The following is a 27,209-nucleotide window of genomic DNA, read 5'->3' as shown; positions in this document are numbered from 1 at the left end:
TAATCACAATAATGAAGCAGCAATATAGGAGATGTTGCCAATGGTAGCTCACTCGCTGACCGGCATAGTAAAAGGTCCCAAAATACAAAATAGACTAGGCACAGTGGCCAAGGCAACAGTGCCAGGGAAAAAGTATCTGTGCACCAGAAATGCCCTGGAATCCTATCTGATGTTCCTAAGCGCCCTGTATAAAAAAACGTCCACACTAGGTCCCACAGAAACCTCTAGTGGGCGTGCAGACAGCAATCAAATCTAGAGACAAACACAGATAATACCTGGGTTATGGTACAAAGCAGGGATCCAACCACCGGTCAGCTGTGAGCGCACAACGACGTACGTTTCGCCTAGCTTTCTCAAGGGGCGAAACGTACGTCGGGGTGCGCTCACAGCTGACCGGTGGTTGGATCCCTGCTTTGCACCATAACCCAGGTATTATCTGTGTTTGTCTAGATTTGATTGCTGCCTGCACGCCCACTAGATGTTTCTGTGGGACCTAGTGTGGACGCTTTTTATACAGGGAGCTTAGGAACTTCAGATAGGATTCCAGGGCATTTCTGGTGCACAGATACTTTTTCCCTGGCACTGTTGCCTTGGCCACTGTGCCTAGTCTATTTTGTATTTTGGGACCTTTTACTATGCCGGTCAGCGAGTGAGCTACCATTGGCAACATCTCCTATATTGCTGCTTCATTATTGTGATTATTCCTTATCATGTTTTTCTAATTATTTTTATGTAATTATCTAATAAAATTTCATATTGTGTGTATGTATGTGTATCCCTACGGGGTTTTCTTCTTTTGGGTTTCTATATGTTGACATACATCTTACCAACTGGTTGTTGCTTAAATAGGCTGTGCACCTAATAATGGTGTGATATTACTACTGTTGTGCTAAACGGCTCAACGTCCCTTTTAGTTGTTCTCTCAGGTACCATTGTGCAAGTGTGAAAGGTCTCACTATATTTTCTATTTCGGAGTCTGAGAGAAATTGCACCAGAAAACCGCGCCATCTTTTAAAAAACTTTCCTACTTTTCCTTCTTTACACCTCTCCGCCTCTCTACGTTCCAATGCCAGTAAAACTTTCAGATTTTGTAGGATATTTTCTTTAGAGGGAATCAAGGGTTGCAACCAATGTTGTAGTAAGCATCTTTTGGTCACCATGCAGATAGCATGAAAAAGGGCCGACAGTCTTCGTTCTGTAAGACCCCAAACCCCCGTCTCTTCCCAATAGTGAAATAAATATATCATAGGGTTTAGTGGAACGGTAAGGCTCCAGACGTGCTTGACTGCACTACTTGCTGCCACAAGGAGTAAATCTGTGGACAAGTCCAGAGGCTGTGATGTAGGTCTGTACGCGGTGTGAGACATTTTGGGCAGCTAGTCAATCTATTGTGTCTACGGGGGCCGGTGGCAAATTAAAAGCGCAAATAGCATTATGCATTAGCCTAAATGAGTGTCTCTCCATGTTTCGTTTAATATGGATGTCCTCATGGCCCACCATCCTTTCCAAATCTTATCCTCTCCATCCTCCAGTATCCGAGCCCATGGCCTAAATGTCTGCTGGGCAACCCATCTCCCAACAACTCTCTTATTTGGAAATATAGGAACGAGATGGACTGAGAGCCTGTTCCCCTCAGTAATATCTTATCAAAATAGTTTTTATTTACTTCCCTAGTAATGTCAGAAAGCCTGTCTGTTAGAAATTTTTCGATTTGGGCAAATTGTATGCTCTGGAAGGAGCTTAACTGGTATTTGTCCCTGACTTCCTGATATGTTAGCCATCTATTCTATGTGTCATGCATCAGCTGCTGAGCTGTTAATATCTCCTTTCTTCTCCATTCCTTGAACAAAACACTACTTCTGCCTTGTTCAAATTCTGGGTGTCCCCATAAAGGTAGGTGCTTCGACGCTTTATGGCACAGGTGAAAACTTTTTCTAAGTGCTTTCCAAGTTGCCCATGTGTGCCGAAACAATATTGAATTTCTTAGATGTGTAGGCAGGTTTTTCAAACTTCTGTGTAGCAGGGTGCAAAGATCCCAGTGGGCGCAGAGGTTCCCCTCCAACACATAATCTGAGTGAAAAATGGTGTGGCGCACCCAAGTCTATATGTCTGAACAAACATGCTAAATTATATATCCTTATGTTAGGCATGTTCATACCTTCTTTGATTTTAAGAGCCATGAGTTTTGCTATACTTATTCTAGGGTGTCTGTCTTGCCATAGGAAATGTACCATTTCACTGTGCAGCCTGGTTTGTCTGCATGTTTGATCAATAGAGGTAGCGTCTGAAGGGGGTACAAAAGTCTGGAAAAGCTCATCATTTTGATTAGATGTACTCTTCCCAGGAGTGACAAGGGTAGGTTTTGCCATTTGTGCAATTCTTGCGTTATTTTGTGGATTAGTGGAGTATAGTTAAGTTGGTACAAGGAATCTGTCTTGTCCCCAACTTTAATCCCCAGCTAGGTTATACTACTCTTCGCTATTGGTATGTCATACAGTGTATCTTCCAGACTGGACCTGTCTGACCCCTTCTGTAACTGTAAGAGTGCAATGTTAATCCGGAAACCTGAGAGCTTACCAAAATCCTTTATACTATTCAATACCCCCTGCAGCTCTTCCCGTGGCCTTTCCATAAATAACAGAATGTCATCTGAATAAAAAACTGCCTTCAGCTCAACATTACCTACTTTAATGCCCTCAAATTTGCCTCGAGGTCAAAAAGCGTACCAGGGGCTGCATTGCCAGATTGAACAGGAGAGGTGATAAGTGACAACCTTGCCTGGTACCTGGGTCAGACAGGAAACCCTGTGCGCTTATCCTGGCCAGTGGGGTTGCATAAAGTTGTGTTAAATACATCCGAAATTCACCCCTTATCTCCAACTTGTCCAGCACCCTCCCCAGCCACTACCAATGGATGTTATCAAAAGCTTTTTCAGCATCCAAAGTGACTAGGGAGGGCACCATAGTCCCCTTTCCCCTACAACCCACTATATAAAAAGCCACCAGGACTCTGTGTATATTTAGGACCTTCTTTTACAAAACCCACTTGCATAGGGCTGATCATGCTTGGAAGAATTTGAGCCAATGTGTTAGCCATTACTTTGGAGAGGATCTTCAGGAGATCGGGCGGTATGATGCTGGGTTATCAGCAGGTTTACCCTCTTTCGGAAGCAATTTAATATATGTGCCATATTCATTTGGGGTGTTAATTTCTTCCCTTGCAAAAGCGCATTTCCTATGCTAGTCATAGTAGGTGATATTTGAACTTTCAGAACCTTGTAAAAGTCACCTGGGTAACCGACAGGCCCTGGGGCTTTATCTCCTGGCAGCTGGGCAATCGTGTTTTGTATTTCTGTCTCCGTAATCGGCGCATTAAGGAGAGCTAGGTCTTCAGGTGCCATTTTTGGGAGGTTCACATTTTCCAGATAATTTGCCTCCCTTTCCCTGCAATCTATGGGTTTGGAATAAAAAAATGGAATAATACTCTCTAAAGATCTTTAGGATTTCCAAAGGCTTTGACTCTAAATTCCCACCAGGTCCTCGCAGCTGGCAAATCAGGAGTGTTTGACAACGACCTTTAGCCAAATTGGCCATCAGTCTTCCTGCCTTATTCCCAAACTTATGTAGTTCTACTTACCATTGGGATTTTAGAAAATCCTCTCTTCTCTCTGCCCAGGTTTCAAAATCTCGCCTGGCCTCCATCCAATTTTGTTTATTCTTTGGTGATTGGTTTTGTATGAAGTCTCTGTATTTCTTCTGAACCTCCTTGCTAGTTTTGATATATTGGGCCTTAGTGGCCTTTTTAAGCCCTGTTACGTATGCGATCAATCAACCCCTCAGCACTGCCTTGCCTGCTTCCCAGAACAGTATTGGGTTAGTGACATGTTCCTTACTTAACGTGCTTTACTCTAGCCACCATCCCCACAATAACTCGACAAAGGACTCGTCCTTCGCAAGGAAAGACAGAAACTTCCATATATATTCTGTTCCCCTCGGCACTGTATCCGCTAGTGACAGGACTAATGGTGAATGATCCAAGATTGTCAAATTTTCAATAGATACTTCCTGAACTCTAGATAACAGCTCTGGCTTCGCTAGCCGGTAGTCGATTCTTGACCATGAGTTTTGTGCGTGGGAATAGTAGGTAAATTCCCAGTCATCAGTGTGTGAAATTCTCCATACATCCACCAGGGACGTGTCTTCCATGAAGTAACTCAGTACCCCTCCTTTTTGAGCTACACTGGGGGCGTAAACATTATAAAGGCAGAGACATCTGTCTGTGTCTTTCAGTGTTAGCACTAATAATCCGCCTTCGCGATCTATAATCTTTCCTTGTACCTTATGCACTAGTTTTTTGTGTATTAGAGTGATCACTCCAGCTTTACCCTGGACTGCCAGGGATGTACTAATAATATGCCTTCGCTATCTATAATCTTTCCTTGTACCTTATGCACTAGTTTTTTGTGTATTAGAGTGATCACTCCAGCTTTACCCTAGACTGCCAGGGATCCATACACCCCTCCCACCCAAAGCTTTGACATTCTCTGGAAATCATCTACTACTACAGACATCCTCAAACTGCGGCCCTCCAGCTGTTGCAAAACTACAACTCCCAGCATGCCCGAACAGCCTACAGGTATCAGTCTACAGCAGGGCATTGTGGGAGTTGTAGTTTTACATCAGCTGGAGGGCTGCAGTTTGAGGATGCCTGTTCTACTAGGTGCGTTTCCTGCAGAAGCGCAATGTCGGCACCTTGGCGTTTGAGATGGCGCAACACTATCAAGCGTTTCTGCGGGGAACGCAGGCCCTTGACGTTCCATGTGATTATTTTAACTATTAAAAAGCGTTGCATGATCCCTTCCTCTCGCCATTCTATTCCATGGAAGTTTAAATATGATCAGCAGGAGAAACCCAACAGAGTATAAATACCCACAAAAAGGAAAAGTGAACATTAACTAAAAGTCAGTCTTATTAAAATACATGATAACCATTTCGGTCGTGGACTTTTTTTCTGGTAGCATAAGACACTCTGCTTCCTCCCATTCTGTGCGTGGTGGGGAAGAAAGAAATGTAGAATGTCAGGAACCTATTGGCTTGCTACTTGCCGGGGGCAGTTTTGTGTTGCGTGCCCTGGGAGCTTTCAGTGGCGTTGGCGCCTTTGATCTTGGGCAGACGAGGTGACATAGTCTATCTTCCGTCTTGCTTGATCCTGAGATGACCCTGGGGAAGTGTGCTGTGTGGTCCGTTACTCTCTCTCCCTTCATTTACACTCACTTAAAGAATTATTAGGAACACCTGTTCTATTTCTCATTAATAAAATTATCTAGTCAACCAATCACATGGCAGTTGCTTCAATGCATGTAGGGTTGTGGTCCTGGTCAAGGTAAGCTACAACAGCAGAAGACCCCACCGGGTACAACTCATCTCCATATCTCCACTACAAATAGGAAAAAGAGGCTACAATTTGAATGAGCTCACCAAAATTGGACTGTTGAAGACTGGAAAAATGTTGCCTGGTCTGATGAGTCTCGATTTCTGTTGAGACATTCAAATGGTAGAGTCCGAATTTGGCGTAAACAGAATGAGAACATGTATCCATCATGCCTTGTTACCACTGTGCAGGCTGGTGGATGTTTTCTGGGTGGGGGATGTTTTCTGGGCACACTTTAGGCCCCTTAGTGCCAATTGGCCATCGTTTAAATGCCACGGGCTACCTGAGCATTGTTTCTGACCATGTCCATCCCTTCATGATCACCATGTACCCATCCTCTGATGGCTACCTCCAGCAGGATAATGCACCACGTCACAAAGCTCGAATCATTTCAAATTGGTTTCTTGAACATGACAATAAGTTCACTGTACTAAAATGCCCCCCCACAGTCACCAGATCTCAACCCAATAGAGCATCTTTGGGATGTGGTGGAACGGGAGCTTCGTGCCCTGGATGTGCTATCCTATCAATATGGCCAACATTTCTAAAGAATGCTATCAGCACCTTGTTGAATCAATGCCACGTAGAATTAAGGCAGTTCTGAAGGCAAAAGGGTGTTCCTAATAATTCTTTAGGTGAGTATGTAGCAGTCTTGTAGGTATGGACCTTGGGCAAAAAAAACTGCAGCTTCTCAGGCAGATTCAAAGATCTTGTACATGCCATCTGCACACTTGACACATAGTACCGCTGGGTACAATAATTGAAAGCGTATCTTCCTTTGAAATAAGGACTTGGATATTTCACCAAACCCTCTTCTTTTTTTCGTGACTGTTGCCGAATAGTTATTGAACAGCATAACTTTGTGACCCTGATAGGTCAGTGGCTCTTTACGGGCTCTATAAGCGCATATGATTTCCTCTTTGTCAGTGAAATCCAAATATTTTATTATGATCTCCCTCTCTGAGGTTTGTCTGGTGTTTCCCTGGACCCTTCTGGGCTGTTTAACTGTGGTCCCAGTCTATGCGCCCTCTCCACTTTTCACAGTATAGAGAAGCCAAGTGCTCTTCATAGATCGGACTCACATATGTGTCTTAGCTCTGACCCCAGTACTCCCCACTCCAGCAGGCCAACCAGGCGGAGATTGCTGCAGCGGTAACGGTTCTCAAGGTCGTCAAGTTTATCTCTAAGTTCACCAATCTTTTGTTGCAGTATCGCTATCTTCGCATTTGTACCTTCTAAGTCCTCTTACACACAGGATGTTCGCTGCTCAAGTTCATCTATGCGATACCCTTGTTGGGTGTATGCCTCCTGCAATTCTGTGAGAACTGACTGTATTGTCGCCGACAGCGTGGTCTTGAGGTCTGGAGCTAAGTGGTTAGCCACTTCAATCGGCAGGCGTTTAATGTCAGTAGTTGTGAGTGGGCTGGGTCCGAAGATATCTTCCTGCGAGGGAGCCAGCTGCTGGTCTGTGAGTACTCTGTCTGAAGTGTCATCAGCAAGCTCAGACGCCATCTTGGCCGCGTGATCAGACTGCTACACCTGCGATTCTTCACAGTTACCCGGTTTCTTCCCGCTGCATAACAGGGACCTCTCCATGCAGATTAGAGGTTCATACGGTTAATCCCACAGTATGTATGGAAAGAGAGAGCCTGTAGGCGGTGTATGGAGGGTGATTTTGTCGGGAAGGGTAGCGAAGCTTCGCTAGTCACGTCTCTCCATACTAGCGCCGGAACCAGAAGTCTCTACTTTTTATATTTGTCCCACTGTGGGACTTCACCTTTTCAGGGTTTGATCCCTGTTTCAATTCAGTACAATACATTCTATATTGTACTGAATTGAACTGTCAGCATCTTACACAGTAAGACGCTGACAGTTTCTTAGGAGACCCAGCATGCAGGCTGGATCTCCTGGGCTTCCGTAGCTGCCAGGCTCTGATGCCTGTGTGAGGCATCAGAGCCTGGCAGCTACGGAGGCATTATCTGAATATAGAAATTTCCAAAATTCTAATTGCATCAAATGAAATAATATATGGTGGGCTCAAATATACAGAGAGGAACCAGACAAACATTTCCTGACATCAAATTGTAAATGCCATAATGAAAATCTATACCTCAGATCAAAAAGAGGGACATTTATGGAGCAAAGAGGGACAGGGAGACTTGGGTCAAAAAGAGGAACACTTGGGAGGTCTGCCTAAAGTCACATTATTAAATGCAAGTAAAAATATTTTTATTGTGTTAAACTTCCTTCTGCATGAATGTGAGGGCTGTGTGCCTTACTACTGTCACTGTGCGTCACTGGCCTAGGAAGAGCCCCTTCTCCAGCCGATCGTGCCGGGAGTCAGACCCCCATCGATCAGATACTGAGGACCTATCCTGAGGAAAAATCATCAGTATTATGGGTATATGTACACAATGTGTATTATGTGCAGGTTTTCGTGCAGAAAATCCACATGATACATTACCAGCTAAGCAGATGAGATTTTCAAGCTCTTATGTACACAGGGAGAAAATTTTCCACAGCATGTCAATTGTTTGTGTGGATTTTCAGTGGAATGCAAAGGATGAGATCTGGAGCAAAGACACGGCAAAATTCATACGTAACACATGGAGTTTTTCGGTGCGGAAACGCAGCAAAGGCAGCACAAAAATCCACATAAATGACACTGCCATGTACATTTACCCTAAGGATGCAGCCTATGTTGGTCTTCAGGAAGCATCCCCGTTTTTTCAATCTTCAATCTAGCATGCCACTCATGTATCACATTTCAATTGATCTGCTCTTAAGACAGATGGTCATACCTTACAAAAGAATTAATATTTACCACATTATATAAAAAAATCTGCACTCAAAATAAAAACTGATTAGAAAAAAAGTCTAAAAAAATGTTTGTGGCACATTCCTTTTAAGGGTACATGCACACGGTGCAGATTTGTTTGCAGAAAATCAGCAAAAAAATCTGTACAAAAAAATCCATACCATCACTGTTTTGGTTGACAACTCCATGGAAGTCTATGGGGAAAATCATTCTACATACGGTGAGGATTTTAAAATTTGCACAGCAGGTCAGTTTCCTCATGGAAGAAAAGGGGGGAAAAAAAAAAAGTGTTCAATTTGCTAGTACTGTATTAAGCTGTAACGATTTTTGTTTTTTCATCTCTGAATTTCAAAAGCCATACAATTTTTGTTTTTGTTTTCCACCAACATATGGGAACTTACGATACAATTCACTGCACAAAAAGTATTTTGTAATGCAACGTTGTCATGTTTTTTTTGTACCTCTAATGCAATTTTTAGCTTTTACACACACTTTTTTTTTTTTTTTAACATTAAACCAGCAATCATTTGATTGCTTATACTATACAGTTTAATTCTTGTGTATTATTGTATAGGGCAGGCATGGCCAACCTGTGGCTCTCCAGCTGTTGTAAAACTACAATTCCCACCATGCCCTGCTGTAGGCTGATAGCTGTTGGCAGTCTGGGCATGCTGGGAGTTGTAGTTTTGAAACATCTGGAGAGCCTCATGTTGGCCATCCCTGGTATAGGGGGATATTTACAGGCATTCTACTACATTCTTGAAGAGAAAGGATATAACAGAGGCCAGAACATGGCACCCTTTAGAAGGTCCTCGGCAGACATGACAACTACTCAGCACTGTCAGAAGACACAGGGAGCTCCTTCTCTATAACCACTCAGAAGCCGAGGTCGATACTGATCCTGGCAGCGAGAGCAATATAATAGAGCTGGCACCAACAGGCGATGACACAGGCCCAGCTCTCGAACCATCACCGTGACTTCTATTATGGCGCTGAGCATTAACCCACTGCACTCAGCAACATAATAGTATGGCACTAAGTGCAAAGGGTTTACTCCATTATTTGGAACACAGCAGGTGTTAGCAGAGAAATAAGACTCAAAATATATTACCCTGATTCTACAGTTTTAGGCCTCATGCACACGACCGTTGTGTGCATCCGTGGCCGTTGTGCCGTTTTCCGTTTTTTTTCGCGGACCCATTGACTTTCAATGGGTCCGTGGAAAAATCGGAAAATGCACCGTTTTGCAGCCGAGGTCGTGATCCGTGTATCCTGTCCGTCAAAAAAATATGACCTGTCCTATTTTTTTGACGGACAACGGTTCACGGACCCATTCAAGTCAATGGGTCCGTGAAAGAACACGGATGCACACAAGATTGGCATCCGTGTCCGTGATCCGTGACCGTAGGTTGCTTTCATACAGACGGATCCGAAAATCCGTCTGCATAAAAGCTTTTTCTGATCTAAGTTTTCACTTCGTGAAAACTCATTTCCGACAGTATATTCTAACACAGAAGCGTTCCCATGGTGATGGGGACGCTTCTAGTTAGAATACACTGCAAACTTTGTACAAGACTGCCCCCTGCTGCCTGGCAGCACCCGATCTCTTACAGGGGGATATGATAGCACAATTAACCCCTTCATATTCCCCTGTAAGAGATCAGGGCTGCCAGGCAGCAGGGGGCAGACCCCCCCCCCCTCCCCAGTTTGAATATCGTTGGTGGCACAGTGTGCCAACCACCATCGCCCCCCCCCCCCCTCCCTCCCTCTATTGTATTAAATCGTTGGTGGCACAGTGTGCCAACCACCATCGGCCCCCCTCCCTCCCTCTATTGTATTAAATCGTTGGTGGCACAGTGTGCCAACCACCATCGGCCCCCCTCCCTCCCTCTATTGTATTAAATCGTTGGTGGCACAGTGTGCCAACCACCATCGGCCCCCCTCCCTCCCTCTATTGTATTAAATCGTTGGTGGCACAGTGTGCCAACCACCATCGGCCCCCCTCCCTCCCTCTATTGTATTAAATCGTTGGTGGCACAGTGTGCCAACCACCATCGCCCCCCCTCCCTCTATAGCAGTAACATTGGTGGCAGTGTGCGGTCTCAACAGTAGAAGATTCATACTTACCTGCTTGCTGCTGCGATGTCTGTGAACGGCCGGGAGCTCCTCCTACTGGTAAGTGACAGTTCTTTAGCAATGCGCCGCACAGACCTTTCACTTACCAGTAGGAGGAGCTCCCGGCCGGACACAGACATCGCAGCAGCAAGCCGGTAAGTATGAATCTTCTACTGTTGAGACCGCACACTGCCACCAATGTTACTGCTATAGAGGGAGGGGGGGGGGGGGGGCGATGGTGGTTGGCACACTGTGCCACCAACGATTTAATACAATAGAGGGAGGGAGGGGGGCCGATGGTGGTTGGCACACTGTGCCACCAACGATATTCAAACTGGGGAGGGGGGGGGTCTGCCCCCTGCTGCCTGGCAGCCCTGATCTCCTACAGGGGAATATGATAGTACAATTAACCCCTTTAGGTGCCGCACCTAAAGGGGTTAATTGTGCTATCATATCCCCCAGTAAGAGATCGGGTGCTGCCAGGCAGCAGGGGGCAGTCTTGTACAAAGTTTGTAGTGTATTCTAACCTGAAGCGTCCCCATCACCATGGGAACGCCTCTGTGTTAGAATATACTGTCGGATCTGAGGTTCACGAAGTAGCTCATATCCGACAGTATATTCTAACATAGAGGCGTTCCCATGGTGATGGGGACGCTTCAAGTTAAAATATACCATCGGATTGGAGAAAACTCCAATCCGATGGTATAAAAGAACTCCAGACTTTACATTGAAAGTCAATGGGGACGGATCCGTTTGAAATGGCACCATATTGTGTCAACATCAAACGGATCCGTCCCCATTGACTTGCATTGTAATTCAGGACGGATCCGTTTGGCTCCGCACGGCCAGGCGGACGCCAAAACGACTTTTTTTTCATGTCCGTGGATCCTCCAAAAATCAAGGAAGACCCACGGACGAAAAAACGGTCACGGATCACGGACCCACGGACCCCGTTTTTGCGGGCCGTGAAAAAAAACTGTCGTGTGCATGAGGCCTTAGGCTACTTTCACACTAGCGTTCGATCGGATCCGTTCTGAACGGATCCGATCATAATAATGCAGACGGAGGCTCCGTTCAGAACGGATCCGTCTGCATTATATTAGCATATAAAAGCTAAGTGTGAAAATAGCCTCGGACGGATCCGTCCAGACTTTCAATGTAAAGTCAATGGGGGACGGATCCGCTTGAAGATTGAGCCATATTGTGGCATCTTCAAACGGATCCGTCCCCATTGACTTACATTGTAAGTCTGGACGGATCCGTACGCCTCCGCACGGCCAGGCGGACACCCGAACGCTGCAAGCAGCGTTCAGCTGTCCGCCTGTCCGTGCGGAGGCGAGCGGAGCGGAGGCTGAACGCCGCCAGACTGATGTAGTCTGAGCGGATCCGCATTTATTCAGACTGCATCAGGGCTGGACGGAAGCGTTCGGGTCCGCTCGTGAGCCCCTTCAAACGGAGCTCACGAGCGGACCGACGAACGCTAGTGTGAAAGTAGCCTTAGAAATATCCCAGACGCAGTCCTAGTGTCCTTGACCGAAATACCAGCCTCAGAAAAAAAGGTCCACCTTGTGGATTTTGGACCCTATATTGTTTTGCATGTTTTTCGGGCACCATTTCAGGTTTGCAGAGGCCTTGAGGTGCCTAAACATTCAACACTCAAGGAATTCATCTACGGATGTAGTAAGCTTTTTGTCCCAACAGGTGTCTCATAGAATCCATTAGAATTGAGCTGTGAAAATTAAAAATGTATGGGGTCATTTATCAAACTGGTGTAAAGTAGAACTGGTTTAGTTGCCTATAGCAACCAATCAGATTCCACCTTTCATTTTTGACAAATCCTTTTGAAAGGTGTAATATGACTGGATGCTATGGGGCAACTAAGCCAGTTCTACTTTACACCAGTTTGATAAATGACCCCATACATATTTTTTTTCTCCAAATGTACATTGTTTTAGTCTTAAGTTTTCAATTATCACATTGGGTTAGTCAAAAAAATAAGCACATCACTAGCTGTTATGCAATTTCTCCCAAGTACCGCAAACCCCATATAAGGACATACACAGTTATTTGGAGACACATCAGGGTTCAGAAGGGAAAGATTGCCATTTGGATTTTGGAAAATAGATTTTGTTGAAGATATTTTTATAGGGGATTTCCGAGATTTTGATACTGATGACTTATCACATAACTTAAATTTTTATAGTGTTCACTGTGCAGGGTATATAACTAGTGTGAGATAAATGTATTCTGCAGGTTTATACAACTGCCAAGATACCACATGTATATAGTTTTGATTACTTTTGCTCCATACATTAAATTTGTAATAATCTGTATATTGTGTTGCAATAATCTAGAAGCCATAGCATTTTATATTATATTATTTGTTATGTGTTGTAGTTTCCATACATAAATGAATATATATCTATTTATTAGGGGTGCACCGAAATTTCGGCGGCCGAAAATGCACCTAATCCATTTCTGCCGATATTTGTACATATCGGCCGAAAATAGCGGGGAGGGACTGGGAGGAGGAGCTGGGGGCCGGTGCGTTCACTGTGCTCCGGCCCCCAGCTCCAGTAGTTATAAAATGTGTACAATTAATAAGGATTCTATTCATGAGGCCCCCTCTGCAGTAGAACATTCAATATAGCCACATCCTACTCACAGGGCTGTTATCTTAATGCTGGCCGGCCGGGCAGACGAGCGGCAGCGTCACGACTGACGTCACATGCCTGCGCCGCCTCCTTCATTCAGAAAGTAGGCCGGGCACATGACGTCAGTTGTGACGCTGCCGCTCGTCTGCCCGGCCGGCCAGCATTAAGATAACAGCCCTGTGAGTAGGATGTGGCTATATTGAATGTTCTACTGCAGAGGGGGCCTCATGAATAGAATCCTTATTAATTGTACAACATTTTATAACTACTGGAGCTGGGGGCCGGAGAACAGTGAACGCACCGGCCCCCAGCTCCTCCCCGCTATTTTCTATTAATTGTACACATTTTATAATAACTAGTCTGTACTGGAGCGGCAATGGGGGGGGGGGGGGAGGTTCTGTGGATGGCACTGTGTTATGGGGTGGGTGGGGGTCTGTGGATGGCACTGTTATGGGGTGGGTGGGGGTCTGTGGATGGCACTGTTATGGGGTGGGGGGGTCTGTGGATGGCACTGTTATGAGGTGGGGGGGTCTGTGGATGGCACTGTTATGGGGTGGGTGGGGGTCTGTGGATGGCACTGTTATGGGGTGGGTGGGTAATATGATTTATTAAATTCATGAAAAAGAATTATTAATAAAATAATTTAAAAAAAAGTATTTTAAAAGTATTTGGGCAAAAAGGCAGTTTCGGTTTCGGTCTCGGTCAAGGGGTATCCTGAATTTTCGGTTTCGGACCAGAATTTTCATTTCGGTGCACCCCTAATATTTATTTATTAGGGCTGCAGCTAACGATTATTTGAATAATCAATTAGTTGTCGATAATTTCAATTGTGCAACTCGCAAGCATGGAGGAGCTTACACCTGTTACACACCAAAATGACAAAATTATATGATTTTACGTGAAAAATTATGTTCAAAGGCCATAGTAAAACAAATTTAGGAGTTACATAATTATTAAAATGTTGCATTACAATGTAAAAAAGACAAGTTATGGGGGATCTGTGTATGACACTTATGGGGAACTGTGGATGACACTATTATGGGGGGGATCTGTGGATGGCACTAGGGGTGGGCGATATATGCGATATGGACGATATGAATCTGTGCAACGATACAGATTTTGTCCATATAGCATATATCGCCGCACCGCGATATGACCAGGAGCGGTATACGAACCCGAACCTTCTTCTCTGCTCACCGCCGTAGCTCCGGCTCCCGACTCCGCACAGTGCTGTACTGTAGTTGCCAGGGCCTGGCGTGCACACAGCGTCAGCCAGCGTGTTACGTCAGGTCCTGCAATGCATGCTGGGAAGAAGACGCAACACCTGCGGAGTGAGGACTGCCGACTCGCCGAGCACCCTGGCCTGCAGGATAGGTAAGTAACTGTATAGCGATTCTGGGGGGGCAAATGGGGGCTGCTGATGGCACTGACTGGCTCATATGGCAGGCACAGGGGACATATGGCTGCCATATGGGGGCTGATGGCACGCCGCACTCTCATCAGGCAGGCACTGGGGAATATATGGCTGCCACATGGGGGCTGATCGTGGCACTGGCTCATATGGCAGGCACAGGCAGGCACTGAGGAATATATGGCTGCCACATGGGGGCTGATCGTGGCACTGGCTTATATGGCAGGCACAGGCAGGCACTGGGGAATATATGGCTGTCACATGGGGGCTGATCGTGGCACTGGCTCATATGGCAGACACAGGCAGGCACTGGGGACATATGGCAGGCACAGGCAGATGGCAAATGCCACATGGGGCTGATGGCACTGGCTCTTCTGTGCTGGGGGACATATGACAGGCAGATAATGGCAAAGTTATTTATAAACCGTCCACGGTCCACAATAAAAATATTGTTTTTAGAAAGCAAATAGCAAAAGTTAACGTTAGTAATAGTATAAGAAGGTTTTGTCTTAGAGTACTCGATTGCTAAAATAATTGTTTCCTGCAGCCCTAGATGTCATCAAGCTGTGCAACTCGCAAGCATGGAGGAGCTTACACCTGTTACACGTGGGGCGGAAGAGGAGGAGGTGCTCGTAAAGAAGACCGATGCATTGTCGGTCATATGGACCTGGTTTGGGTTTAAGGAGTCTGATGTTGAGCAGAACAATATAATCTGCAAACTATGCCGGGAGAGAATAGTAGCGAAGAGAGGGAATACAACAAATTTGTTTTATCACCTCAAAACGAAGCACGTTTTGGAATACGAAGATAGCCAAAAACTGCGCCCTCCTCCACAAACGGCCAGTCAGTCAAGTGGAAAGAAAAAAGGTGGTCCTGCCCCTGCCCACTAGCAGACTGATATTTTAAAAGCATTTTCTAAAGGCACTCCGTATGACAAAAAAATAAAAAATAAATCGGCAGTGGATTGAAATTACAAATGTCATTACCCTATACCTGTGTAAGTATAAAAGCGGCTTTCAGAATATGATTAAGACACTTGAGCCACGTTATGAGGTACCTAGCCGCAAATACTTTAGCCAAACAGAAGTGCCCAAACTGTATGACAAAGTCCGTGAGCAAGTGAAGAACGAACTCCGGAGCATAAAACACTATGCAACTACTACAGACTTGTGGTCAAGTCGCACAATGGAGCCTTACATTAGTCTAACAATCCACTTCATCAATGATGAGTAGAAGTTGTGCAGCAGATGCCTACAGACATCTTATTTTCCAGAGGATCATAAGGGTGAACTGATATCTCAGGAATTGAAGGAAGCGCTCGAGTCATGGGGACTTAAAGAAGAGTTATAAGTCTGCATAACCACCGACAATGGTGCAAATATTGTGAAAGCAGTGGAAATGAACGGCTGGACAAGACTGCAGTGCTTAGGCCACAGGCTCCACCTCGCAATCGGTAGGTAAAGCGTTTCTTTTAGTCCTAGACTAGTTCAACATAATGCAGGGGTTGTTGACTTGACTGTGCTAATAATATCTTCCAATTTTGTCCTTAGAGAGAAGTGTGAAAGATGCCCGTGTTGAACATACCATTGGCAAATGCAAGAAAATAGTGAGTGCCTTTTCATACACTTGGAAAAGGAAGAGACAAATGGCTAATGCCCAGGCTGAGCTAAAACTGCCTCCTCACCGTCTCATCACTGAAACACCAACAAGATGGGAGTCTCGACAGCAGATGATTCAGCGGGTGCTTGAAAAAGAGAAGGCCATAGCACAGGTCCTGAAAGCAGACCGGAAAACCAGGCTCCTGGTACCAACTTGGCAGGACATTGATGTGTTAGAATCTATGAACAAGACCCTCAGTCCCCTGTTGGAGTTCACAGATGCTCTGTCTGGAGAAGAGTATGTGAGTGTGTCGTATGTCAAACCTGTGCTCCACCTTCTAAACACCACAGTTCTTCCTCTAGCTGATGATGACATTGACACAGAACTGACGAAGGACATGAAGAGAGCCATCCTCAAGTATTTAAATGAGAAGTACTCAGACTGCTGAAACTGATGACCTCCTGGATATGGCCTCCTTGGTCGACCCACGCTTCAGATCATCATATATAGCAGATGACCGAAGAGACTTCATCTTCACAAAAGCAGCAGCAGTAATTCAGGCACTGCTAGAGACGCAAGCTGTGTCTGCCACAGAGTCATCATCACCATCACACACAAGCACAGGAGCTGCTGGAGAAGCCCAGAGAGAACCCAAGAGGAGTAAACAAAGTCTGGGCAGCTTTTTCAAAAAGGCATCCGCTCAGGCTCAGCCTAGCCCAGCTGCCCTCACTAACAGAGAAGCGATTTAAATTGAGCTTAAGAGTTACCTGCAGGTACTGGATGTAGAAGGAGAAGCTGACCCACTGGAGTGGTGGAGGCTGCACCAGGCTAATTTTCCCAGGGTGGCAAGCCTAGCCAAGAAATATCTTTGCATTCCTGCCACAAGTGCCCCCTCAGAAAGGGCATTCAGCACCAGTGGCAATATAGTAACATGCCACCGATCTGAACTGAAGCCCGAGACTGTGGACAAACTTGTGTTCCTGGCGAAAAACCTTGGCTGATGTGCATTAAATGTAATGACAGGACCCCTCAGGAGGCGTGCAACGCTATACTCCTGTATTTATTATCTGCTTATTGGCGATTCCAGAGGACCTGAGCTTTACTTTTGCACCCTCACTGAATAGTTTTATTAAAATTCTACTTTATTGATATATCCTTTAAAATAACTAACTAACTTACTGCTGCTAGACAAGGAACTCAAAAATGTGATTAAAATTACTCAGGGAGTTCAGGTTAGAGGGAAGGGACGTGACCTCCCTGAGTAATTATCACATTTTTGAGTTCCTTGTCTAACACTAAGTGATTTTAAAGGATATGTCAATCAAATGTCAATAAAGTAGAATTTTAATAAATCTATTCAGTGAGGGTGCGATTTTGTGAAAGTAACGCTCAGGTCCTCTGGACTGGACCAATAAGGAGATATTAAATGTAATGACAGCACGCAAGCAGCATAAACACTGATGTTCAACTTTAGTCGCACTACATATTTCTTTGCAAGTTTGCAATTTGTTGTATATTTAAAGGGAACCACAGTGTCATCACCTTTATGCTGACCTCACTGACGGCATCATAATAGTGACAAATATTCTGATCTCAGCAGTGTGTCACTCATTAACTAAAAGTAAGTGGTTGCTGAGAACCAGCCTCATAACCATTGCAGCCCAGGCCTTGAAAAGAGTCACATCTACCTGAGAAGAGTCCTGGTTACTCATAATCTCCTGCTCTCTCACCCATCTGCTGATGATTGGCAGTTCTCTCCTAGAGAGAAAGGGAGAAAACTAGGTAGAAGACTGTCAGTCATCAGCAGGTGGGCAGGAGAGCAGGACTTCATGAATAACCAGGACTCTTCTCAGGTGGCCGGGACTCTTTTCCAGGCCCAGTCTGCAATAATTGTGATGTTGGTTCTAGGCAACCACTTACATTTAAACTACACAGACTGATGAAATCAACTCACCTGTCTCTCTTTTATGCTGCCGTTAGTATGGGCAGCATAAAGTTGATGACAGGTCAGGTTCCCTTTAACCGTTTACAGTTAAGAAACCTGTTGAACTTAAAGGCTTTTTTGTTCAAATATGTGCAGCTTTTTATTTTTGTGCAATATAAGTAAGGGCTCGTTCATTTCACACATCACCGTTTCTCCTTTCCGTTCTCCTGCTCCTCAAACGAGCCAGAGAACTGGAAGGAGAAACTGTGATGTGAATGGAAGGGAGCCTAAGTAATCAGGACAGGAGGAAGAAATGTAATGTTTACTATTTTACATTTTGCACTTTATTTTCAAGACATTTTTGTGTTTTACTAACACTTCATCTTTAAATTGTTTAGAAAAAGATGTGTTACACAATACACATATAAAAATTTCATGCAGTTTATTATTTTGTATTTTTTGTATACATACAGAAGAAAATAATCGCACATGCTTCAAATTATATTGCAATATAGATTTTAGACCATATCGCCCACCCCTAGATGGCACTGTTATGGGGAGGGGGATCTGTGGATGGTACTGTTATGGGGAGGGGGATCTGTGGATGGTACTGTTATGGGGAGGGGGATCTGTGGATGGCAGTGGTACTGTTATGGGGAGGGGGATCTGTGGATGGTACTGTTATGGGGAGGGGGATCTGTGGATGGTACTGTTATGGGGAGGAGGATCTGTGGATGGCACTGTTATGGGGAGGGGGATCAGTTAATGACACTGCTATGGGGGGGGGGGGTGAGATCTATGGATGACACTATATAGCATCGTATGCTATATGTGTCATCCACAGATCTCCCCCATAACAGTGCCATATACAGATCCCCCTCCCCATAGCAGTGCACAGATCCCACTCCCATAACAGTGTCATCCACAGATCCCCTCCATAACAGTGCCATCCACAGATCCCCTCCATAACAGTGCCATCCACAGATCCCCTCCATAACAGTGCCATTCACAGATCCCCCTCCCCATAACAGTGCCATCCACAGATCCCCTCCATAACAGTGCCATCCACAGATCCCCTCCATAACAGTGCCATCCACAGATCCCCTCCATAACAGTGCCATCCACAGATCTCCCAATACACCGGCTACATCAGTATTCAGACTATTCCTTACCTGCCAGTAACTTTTACTTGAACTTTAAATCAGCTCTATGATCTTTATTACCTTACAAATACAATGAAGCTCCAGTAACAGGCAGAGCAGGCGGCGGCATAACATCACTCACTCACGTGACATGCCTGCTCCGCCCACTTTATGAATGAAGCAGGCGGAGCAGGTGAATCACGTGAGTAAGTGACGTAACACCGCCGCCCACTCTGCCTGTTACCGGAGCTTCATTGTAAGTTAGTAAAGATGCACTGATTTAAAGTTGAGAAAAGTTACTGCTGGTTAAGGACCCTTACCGCCCACTCCCGCCCCGCATAGCAACGAATCGGCCGATTATTTGATAACGGGATTCATTGCGGCCCTAATATATTTTAGGAATTCTGTCAATTTTTTTTTTAATTTTTATGTGGATCACAGATATTTAACCACGTGTAGTACCATTTTGGGATACATATGACATTTTGACCACTTTTTATACTATTTTGGGGGAGTCTGAGGCAACCAAAACAGCAATTCTAGCATTCACCTCATGGGATAATTAATGTGCTAATTTTAGAGTTCCAATCTTTACGGGCACCATGATACTAATTATGTGTAGTAATGTTTTGGGGTTTTTTGCTTTTAAATAACCTTTTTAAATCACTTGAAAGGATCTAATATAGTCTATATTCATTCCATATATTCCAACTCCTGGAGGCTCTTGGTGGGCCTCCAGTTATCATGGCCACCATAGAAACTCTGTGGGGGTTCGAAAGAGGTACGAAAGAGGTACAGAGATAACTCCCTCTGTAAACCATTTAGATGCCAGGCTCACTATTGACTAGAGTTTAAACCCCCTGAAATCAGAGTTCTGTCTGACCGTGGGTGATGCAGAAGAATGTCAGCTGTATGGTGATGCCATTATCAGCTGACACCCGCTGTTAATACCGCCAGTTCAGCTCCTAAGCTGGTGCCATTGCTCTCCTGTAAATGTACAGCAGGGGGCACGAATGTATTAGCTGCCATACCATACGGAAAGAGGTTTCAAACGTAGAAGGTGAGGGGCCTAAAAATGCATCACAAACTGCAGCAAGTCACAGTAAAATGAGCATGGTTTTGACACGTAGAATAAAGTCCATTACATTAGGCATATGTGAAAGCATCCTCATGCTTCCCTACCTTTCATACTACAAGCTGTTTCTGCGGTGCTACTGGAGCTCCACTCATACACATTAAAGTGATCCACAACCAGTGATGGCAGCAGGACTGGCCATCTACTGTGTATGAGGGCAGCTGAAAAGTCTCCTGACGCTTGGTGTGGAAAGAACCAGTTATTGGGCTGGTTTTCAACATGCACAATTCTTTGATAACCCAGTAGGTAAAAATATGTAAAACTAGTGGGGAATAAGCTGCTGCCAGACATGATTTGAAAAGATACTTAGTTGGTTTCCTCTCAATCACACTGATCCCAGGTGCCTTCCTAGCTTACAGTCACAGCAGTGGTCCAAGTAGTGTGATGTTCTTCACCCTCTCTGCCCACCCAAAGCTCATAACAGGACCCCACAGCAGCCATTTCCCACTTCTCACACATTTCTGCAGTGTACCCTCTGCTGCAATGAAATTATATAGATGGTGGCTAAATGCTCTGATTTTCATGTTTTCGTTTTTACTCCCGAGCTTCCTGGAGCCATACGTTTTATAATTTTCCATTTCCATTCACATAGCTATATGAGGGCTTGTACTTTCAACTGGCTCCATTTTATATAGCATACAACTTAGTGGGAAGATGGAAAAAAAAAAATCCAAATGGGGTGGAAGTGGAAAACAAAAAGTCCTTCAGCCACAGATGTATGCGTTTTGTTTTTACAACGTTTCCCATGGAGTAAAAGTGTCCTGTTCCTTTCAGTATGACTACAATGATACCACATGGATATATTTGTTTTGTGTTTTAAGACTGAAAAATGTAAAAAAAATATTGAAAATAATGGGTTTTTTTTATTGCCATATTCTGACCCTCATAACTTTTTGATCACTTTTTATTAACATTTTTTTGAGGAGAAGTGATGAAAAAAAATTGGTAATTTTGAATAATTTTCAGTTACGCCGATATATATCCATTACAGAACACAGCACTCAGCATATTCAAATGCAGTGCTGCCACCTGTGGGCCTATATTGGAATATACCAGCAGGCTTCGGCTTATCACTACAAAGTAAGGCTACTTTCACACTGGCGTTTTGGCTTTCCGTTTGCGAGATCCGTTCAGGGTTCTCACAAGCGGTCCAAAATGGATCAGTTTGCATTCTAATGCATTCTGAATGGAAAAGGATCCACTCAGAATGCATCAATTCAGTCTCCAGCGTTTTGGTGTCCGTCTGATGAAACTGAACCAAACTGACGCAATCTGGCACAATAGAAAATGGATCCGTCCTCCATTGACTTTCAATGGTTTTCAAGATGTAGCTGTCTTGGCTATGTTACAGATAATACAAACGGATCCATTCTGAACGGATGCAGACAGTTGTATTATTGTAACGGATCCGTCTGTGCAGACCCATGATGGATTCGCACCAAACGCGAGTGTGAAAGTAGCCTAGCAGCTTCCCCGGTCTCAGCCAGGGGAATCTGTTACTGGAGCTGGAGTGCACGGCTCCTGCATTTTAATCACTGATGCCCATAGTTTCATTTAATCTGAAAAGTCTAAACATCTGCGCTTACATGGGGGTGCCATATTTAAAGGAAATCTGTCATCAGGTTTTAGCATATTAAGCGGTCACCATTGCCATGTACAATAAACTACCTTATTTCCTGCTGTGGTCTTCTTTTTTCGTTTCATGGCGTGCTTGGGCTGGAAATGAAGGCGGGCTGGGCACTGCAGGGGGGGGGGGCGTTACTGGGCTCAAGAGATGAAGAATAACACCCCTATGGGCACCTTGGAGGTTCATTTGCATAACATAAAAAGCGCTTTTTTTATCAAAATGACACCATGAAACTAAAAAAGAAGACCACAGCAGGAAAGAAGGTAGTTTATTGTACATTGCAATGGTGACCGCTTAATATGCTAAAACCTGGTGACAGATTCCCTTTGAAGTCACAACATCCTCCATACATGTAGGCGCTAGTCGTCAAGGGGTTAAGAACATCAAGGCTTTAATAAACTTAAAGTCATTGATCTGTGTTGAACTTACACTTTTAAGCCCCATTCACACGTCTGTGTCCAAATCCATGAACAGGTGGTCAGTAATGCCTCCGTGACAATGTCCGTGATGGATCTGTGTGTCCGTTTTTTGCGGTGTGTCATCTGTGCTTCACTGACACTGAACAGCTGAAAAATTATTTTCAAAGCATCTCCTCCTTATGATATGTGAAACACCGATGGCATACGTGTTTTCACGGACACATAGACTATCGTGGGCGTGATGGACAAAATAGAGCATGCATCCGTGCTAAAAACAAAACAAAACTGATTCACGGACTGTGGTAAAAAAAATTAAAAAAAATTATGAACAGGGACGTGTGCTGTCTGTGGAGAACATGTACAGAACACGGACGTGTGAATGAGGCTTAGGGTTTGTTCTTTGTGCTTTAATCAGAATGAAACTTGTACCAAAATTCTGTTTGGAGGCACGGGTCAGCCTACTTTCACATCCGCGGTTTCCCTTTCTGCTATTGAGATCCCTCATAGGGTCTCAATAGCGGAGGAAACTCGTCCGTTTTGTCCTGAATGGGGACAAGGGGGAGAAAACTGAACTGAAGGGAACGGACCGCACCAGAATACATTCCGTTCCATTGCGTTCCCATGAAGCATACAAAAGAGCTGCAGCAACTTTTTCGAGTGCGTCCTGTGATGCAGAGCAAGACAAATCCATCATAACTCACAATGTAAGTCAATGGAGGCCATCAATGGTTTAAGGGACTGATCTGTCATGGTTTTTCTAGAGATAATACAACCGGATCTGTTCATAATAGATGCAGACGGTTGTATTATTGTGACGGAAGCGTTTTTGCTGATCCATGACGGATCAGGCAACAACGCAGATGTGAAAGTAGCCTCTGATCCACTTAGTCTAAATATTCTTTCCAACTATCTAATGACAGAAATAAAGGCAGCCCACACAATGAGCTGTGTTTTGGAACACGGTGATATTCTCGCCATTATAAATAGATTTATCTGCAGACAGCCTAATAACATCAGCATTTACCCAAACTCTTCCCACACCAATGACATGCCATCTCTAAACAGTGCTCTTCAAATTCCAATATCACAGCACAAGTGGGATGACGTCTCATGTTTTCAGAGCCAGAGAATATTTCACTTAAAACAAAACACTCTGAACTTTGTTCCACAGGTCACACTGAGTAGATTACATTTTTTTTGTAATAACAATGACTATTGGCTGATTTCAAGCATGGGCCTCACATGTTTCTGCAATAATTCCTATTTTGTGCTGTATTGTAAGGGTATTTTACATACTTAAGTACTGATTGGTTCTGTCCCCTTTAATTATTATATGACCTTCTATACGCTTTATAATGATATTCTAGATAACATATACAAAAAAAAAAAAAAAAAAACATTGCGCTGAGAAGGTTGCATTCCTGAGTGATACATGCATACTGTACACTGGACTTCCTTAGGAGGTAACTATCTCTCTCTGTTGTATCACCACGGGGCCTCGGCAATGTGCGATGACATAGCGACGCGTTCCCCCAGTTGTGTTGCAGGCCAGTGATTGATTGTTATATACCTTTACTATTCTGTAAGTGATTTGTCTTGTTTAGATCTTTTATCACATTTAGTAAATATATTTATTCACTTAGCCTTTGTCAGCTTATTTATTCTCAAATCTTTTGAATCCATGTTAAAACATGTGCAAAAGGCATGTTGTAAGAACTGAGGACTAAAATATCATTACTAGATGAGGAAACATAATTTCCCTCACGAGGAAATCAGCTTGTAAGCAGTAAATGTATAAATATAAGGAACAAGTGTTTATAGGAAAGCTAATTCACAATAATCCGTCCATATAATCAAGCAGCAGATAAACGAGTAAACGCTTGCTTGTTTGTTGGTTGATGACCACCTTTTATCAGGATGAAAGATACCCAATTATCATCAGCATCTCTTTGTGTAATCAGGGGTGTGCGGCTGATAATCAACAGAACTGAATGAGGGAGGAACGATTGTGGAAACAACTATTCCTCCCAAATTCAGTTTGGATCGGCCTGTGTAATCAGGCCGCGGCAAACGAGAGCCGACAGATGCCTTCCATTATCCATCGACACTCACACAGACCGAACATCGGACAGTGTAATACGGCTCTAAGACTGCAAGATGATCACAAATGAGAAAAATAAAACTTACCACATGCTTTAGCAGCAGTGATGCAGATTTCTTCTGCAACATACTCTCCTGGAGGTAACGCAAGGTAATCCTTATCGCCAGTGCCCGATGCATGGTACAGGAAGATGTGAAAACCTGGCTCACTGGGTTTTGGAGCACTTGAACTCACTTGGGTATCTGCACTTGGGTTCACAGCAGGGACTGTGGTTATGCTCATTTCAGTCATAGTGAGGCAAGCCATTACATCACTCCAGTGTTAGCTAGAAGCAAAAGAAACAAAATCAGGAATGAATATCTTATCATAGTAATAATCCACTGTACTTTTATTTATTGCAAGGACATAGACCTGGACCATTGTATCAGTTGTATGAAGAAGCCAATGCATCCTAATATAATAGTAGTAGACCTTTTGCAAACAGCTGTTTCAACTGTTCAAAAAATGCAGAAAAATTGCATGGAAAATCATGCAATCTTTTTCTACATTTTTTTTCTGCAATTCCTGCATTGTTTATTATTAGCACACACCTTTAGGGTACGGCTACATGGCAACACTGGTCGCAGCCAGGAATTCAGCATAGCGGTGATGCCATACAAATTAATGGGATCTTCGCTCGAGTCGCAAAAAATCCAACACTGCTGGATTCCATGGGATCCTGGCCGTCGCCGTGAAGCCGTACCCTTATTGTTTGTATAGAAAAGTGATCAGTTGATACATGGATCCCCCCATTGTTGGGAATAACTACCTTTTCCCCTGCCTCACCCACTGATTTCCAGCCAGAATGTAAGCATTTCCAATTTTCCACATATTAGCAATTCAGAAATTTGGCAATAATGTTTTACAGACATACTAGCATTTCCTATTCAGTTGTAGAATTTTTGCATAGGATACAGTGGGAAGTGCAGGAACATTGGTTGTCACTATCAAAATAACAGAGGTCCTATCACAGTAAAAATCTTCACATCTTTAACCCAATAAGTCGCCATTACCTAAATGTACATTATGGATAGGGTATGTCACTGTAATCATGATGGCACAGGAGTCCTGCGCTGACTGAGAGCAGTGCTCCAGCTGCAATTGCCAGGATCGGAGGTAACGCCGATCACATTTCCTATTCAGTTGTGACAGTTATTTTTGCACAAGTGATAACAGGAGCGCAGGACTACAGATTCCTCTTCCTCTCCCCCCCCCCCCCCCCCCCCCCCCCCGTTGAATTAATAGATGTCCCATCACAGTAAAATAACTTAAGCTGGACTTAGTTTTTAGCCCTCATGCTGTAACTGTACATTATTGATAAGCTTACAATAAGCCTCCAAGATGCACAGCTATGTCACCGGGATCATGCGGTTACAGGAGTAATGGCCAGTATTGGAATTAACTCCTATCCTGGCTATTTGACACCATATATGGTGAGTGAACGCTGCAAAAAGAGATGCTTCTGTCCCCAACAACTCCCCCAACAAGTGTTATCAGAGGGTGTTGATGTTTTGCCAAAGCAGCTGGGGGCCCGACAAAAAGCCCCGGGCATGCGATGACTATATGCCTATTATGCTGTGCCACAGGCACAATCTAAGGGTACGTGTGGATTCATATGAGGAATAACCGCAGCTTAATATGGTACCAGCAATGTGTATAAGGACAATCCTCATGTACACTTTGCAGATTTTTTGAGTGTGCCGTGCGAATTTCCAAATCCGCAGCATGTCAATTAAGCTTGCGGTTTTAGCTGCGGATTTCACACTTTTCAAATGAAGGAGAGATCTGTGGCAAAACCAATTAGAAATTATTGTTTTTGTTGCAGCTTGGATGCAGAAACACACTGAAATCTGCGTTCACCAAGTGCAGGTACCCTAAGGGACAGTAAATCTGCAGTGTAATATAGTACCAGCAAAGTGAATGAAATCTGCTATATCTGATGTACGTGGTGCATATTTTGTACATGCGGAAACTGCACTGGGTTGTTGCTTTTAAAACATGTCAATTGTTGGTGTGGATCGACGACTGATGTACTGTGGTTTCCCCACAGACAGACATTGGGGTTGTTAAAATCCACAAAAAATGGTGTGGATTTTTTCAGGTTTTAATCGCAATTTTCAGTGAGTTTTCATAATGAATTTCTGTATACAAATCCACACCGTGTACAGGTGTACCTTAACAGACAACCTGGGAGTTTAACAGTGATAGGTTGTAATGCATATACAAGCTATACCAATGCATTATAAAAGCGATCTCCCTATAGTATTGAGACGTCTCCTAGTGAGAACTAAAAAATTTATTTTGAGTAAATAACAAAGCCATTTTCCTTAAAAAATGCCTATATTTTGTAAAAGTGGCAAAAATACAAGTGTGGTATTGCCGTTTTTGTGGCAACCCGTAAAGAGGTGACGCTATTAGAAACTCCATTCTTAGGGGCCACTAAACCCTGACAAAAAAAGTAAAAAAAAAAAAAAAAAAGCAGAACCTGCTAAAGGTCTTGTTTACATCTTCTCTTGAGGCTCCATTCGGTGCCTCCATTGCAGGTTCCATCAAAATGACCAGATAAAAGTGCATGTAAGATGGAAACTGAATGGACTCCAATATAGTCAGTGGAGGCTGGTCATCTCGGTTTGTGTCAGGAATTTATCTTGGTAGACTTAGTATTCTGCAGTCTATTTATTACAGCTCCACATGGTGGTAACCCAGCTTTCCTAAAACCCTGAAAGGCAAACCTGCCTAGCTATGGCACTATTTAGTAAGTAGTAAGGAGAATGATTTATGTAGATAGACATTAT

General features: G+C 44.0%; 1 protein-coding gene across 5 annotated transcripts in view; it reads right to left on the bottom strand.

Annotated features, from left to right (window-relative positions):
- The window catches only part of JAK2 (Janus kinase 2), a 327,031-nt gene that overhangs the window by 178,430 nt on the left and 121,392 nt on the right, over positions 1-27,209 (bottom strand). For all 5 annotated transcript variants that reach the window (XM_044272134.1, XM_044272099.1, XM_044272108.1 and 2 more), the window contains exon 2: positions 24,462-24,700. In XM_044272134.1, the coding sequence (XP_044128069.1) occupies positions 24,462-24,681 (220 nt within the window). In that variant the 5' untranslated portion in view covers positions 24,682-24,700. The remainder of the gene's footprint in view (positions 1-24,461; positions 24,701-27,209) is intronic.

The sequence above is a fragment of the Bufo gargarizans genome, chromosome 1, assembly GCF_014858855.1.
Source record: "Bufo gargarizans isolate SCDJY-AF-19 chromosome 1, ASM1485885v1, whole genome shotgun sequence".
In the NCBI taxonomy this organism is placed as follows: Eukaryota; Metazoa; Chordata; class Amphibia; order Anura; family Bufonidae; genus Bufo; species Bufo gargarizans.
Note: the sequence above shows the minus strand (reverse complement) of the source record. Positions and strands in the feature narration are given on the sequence as shown.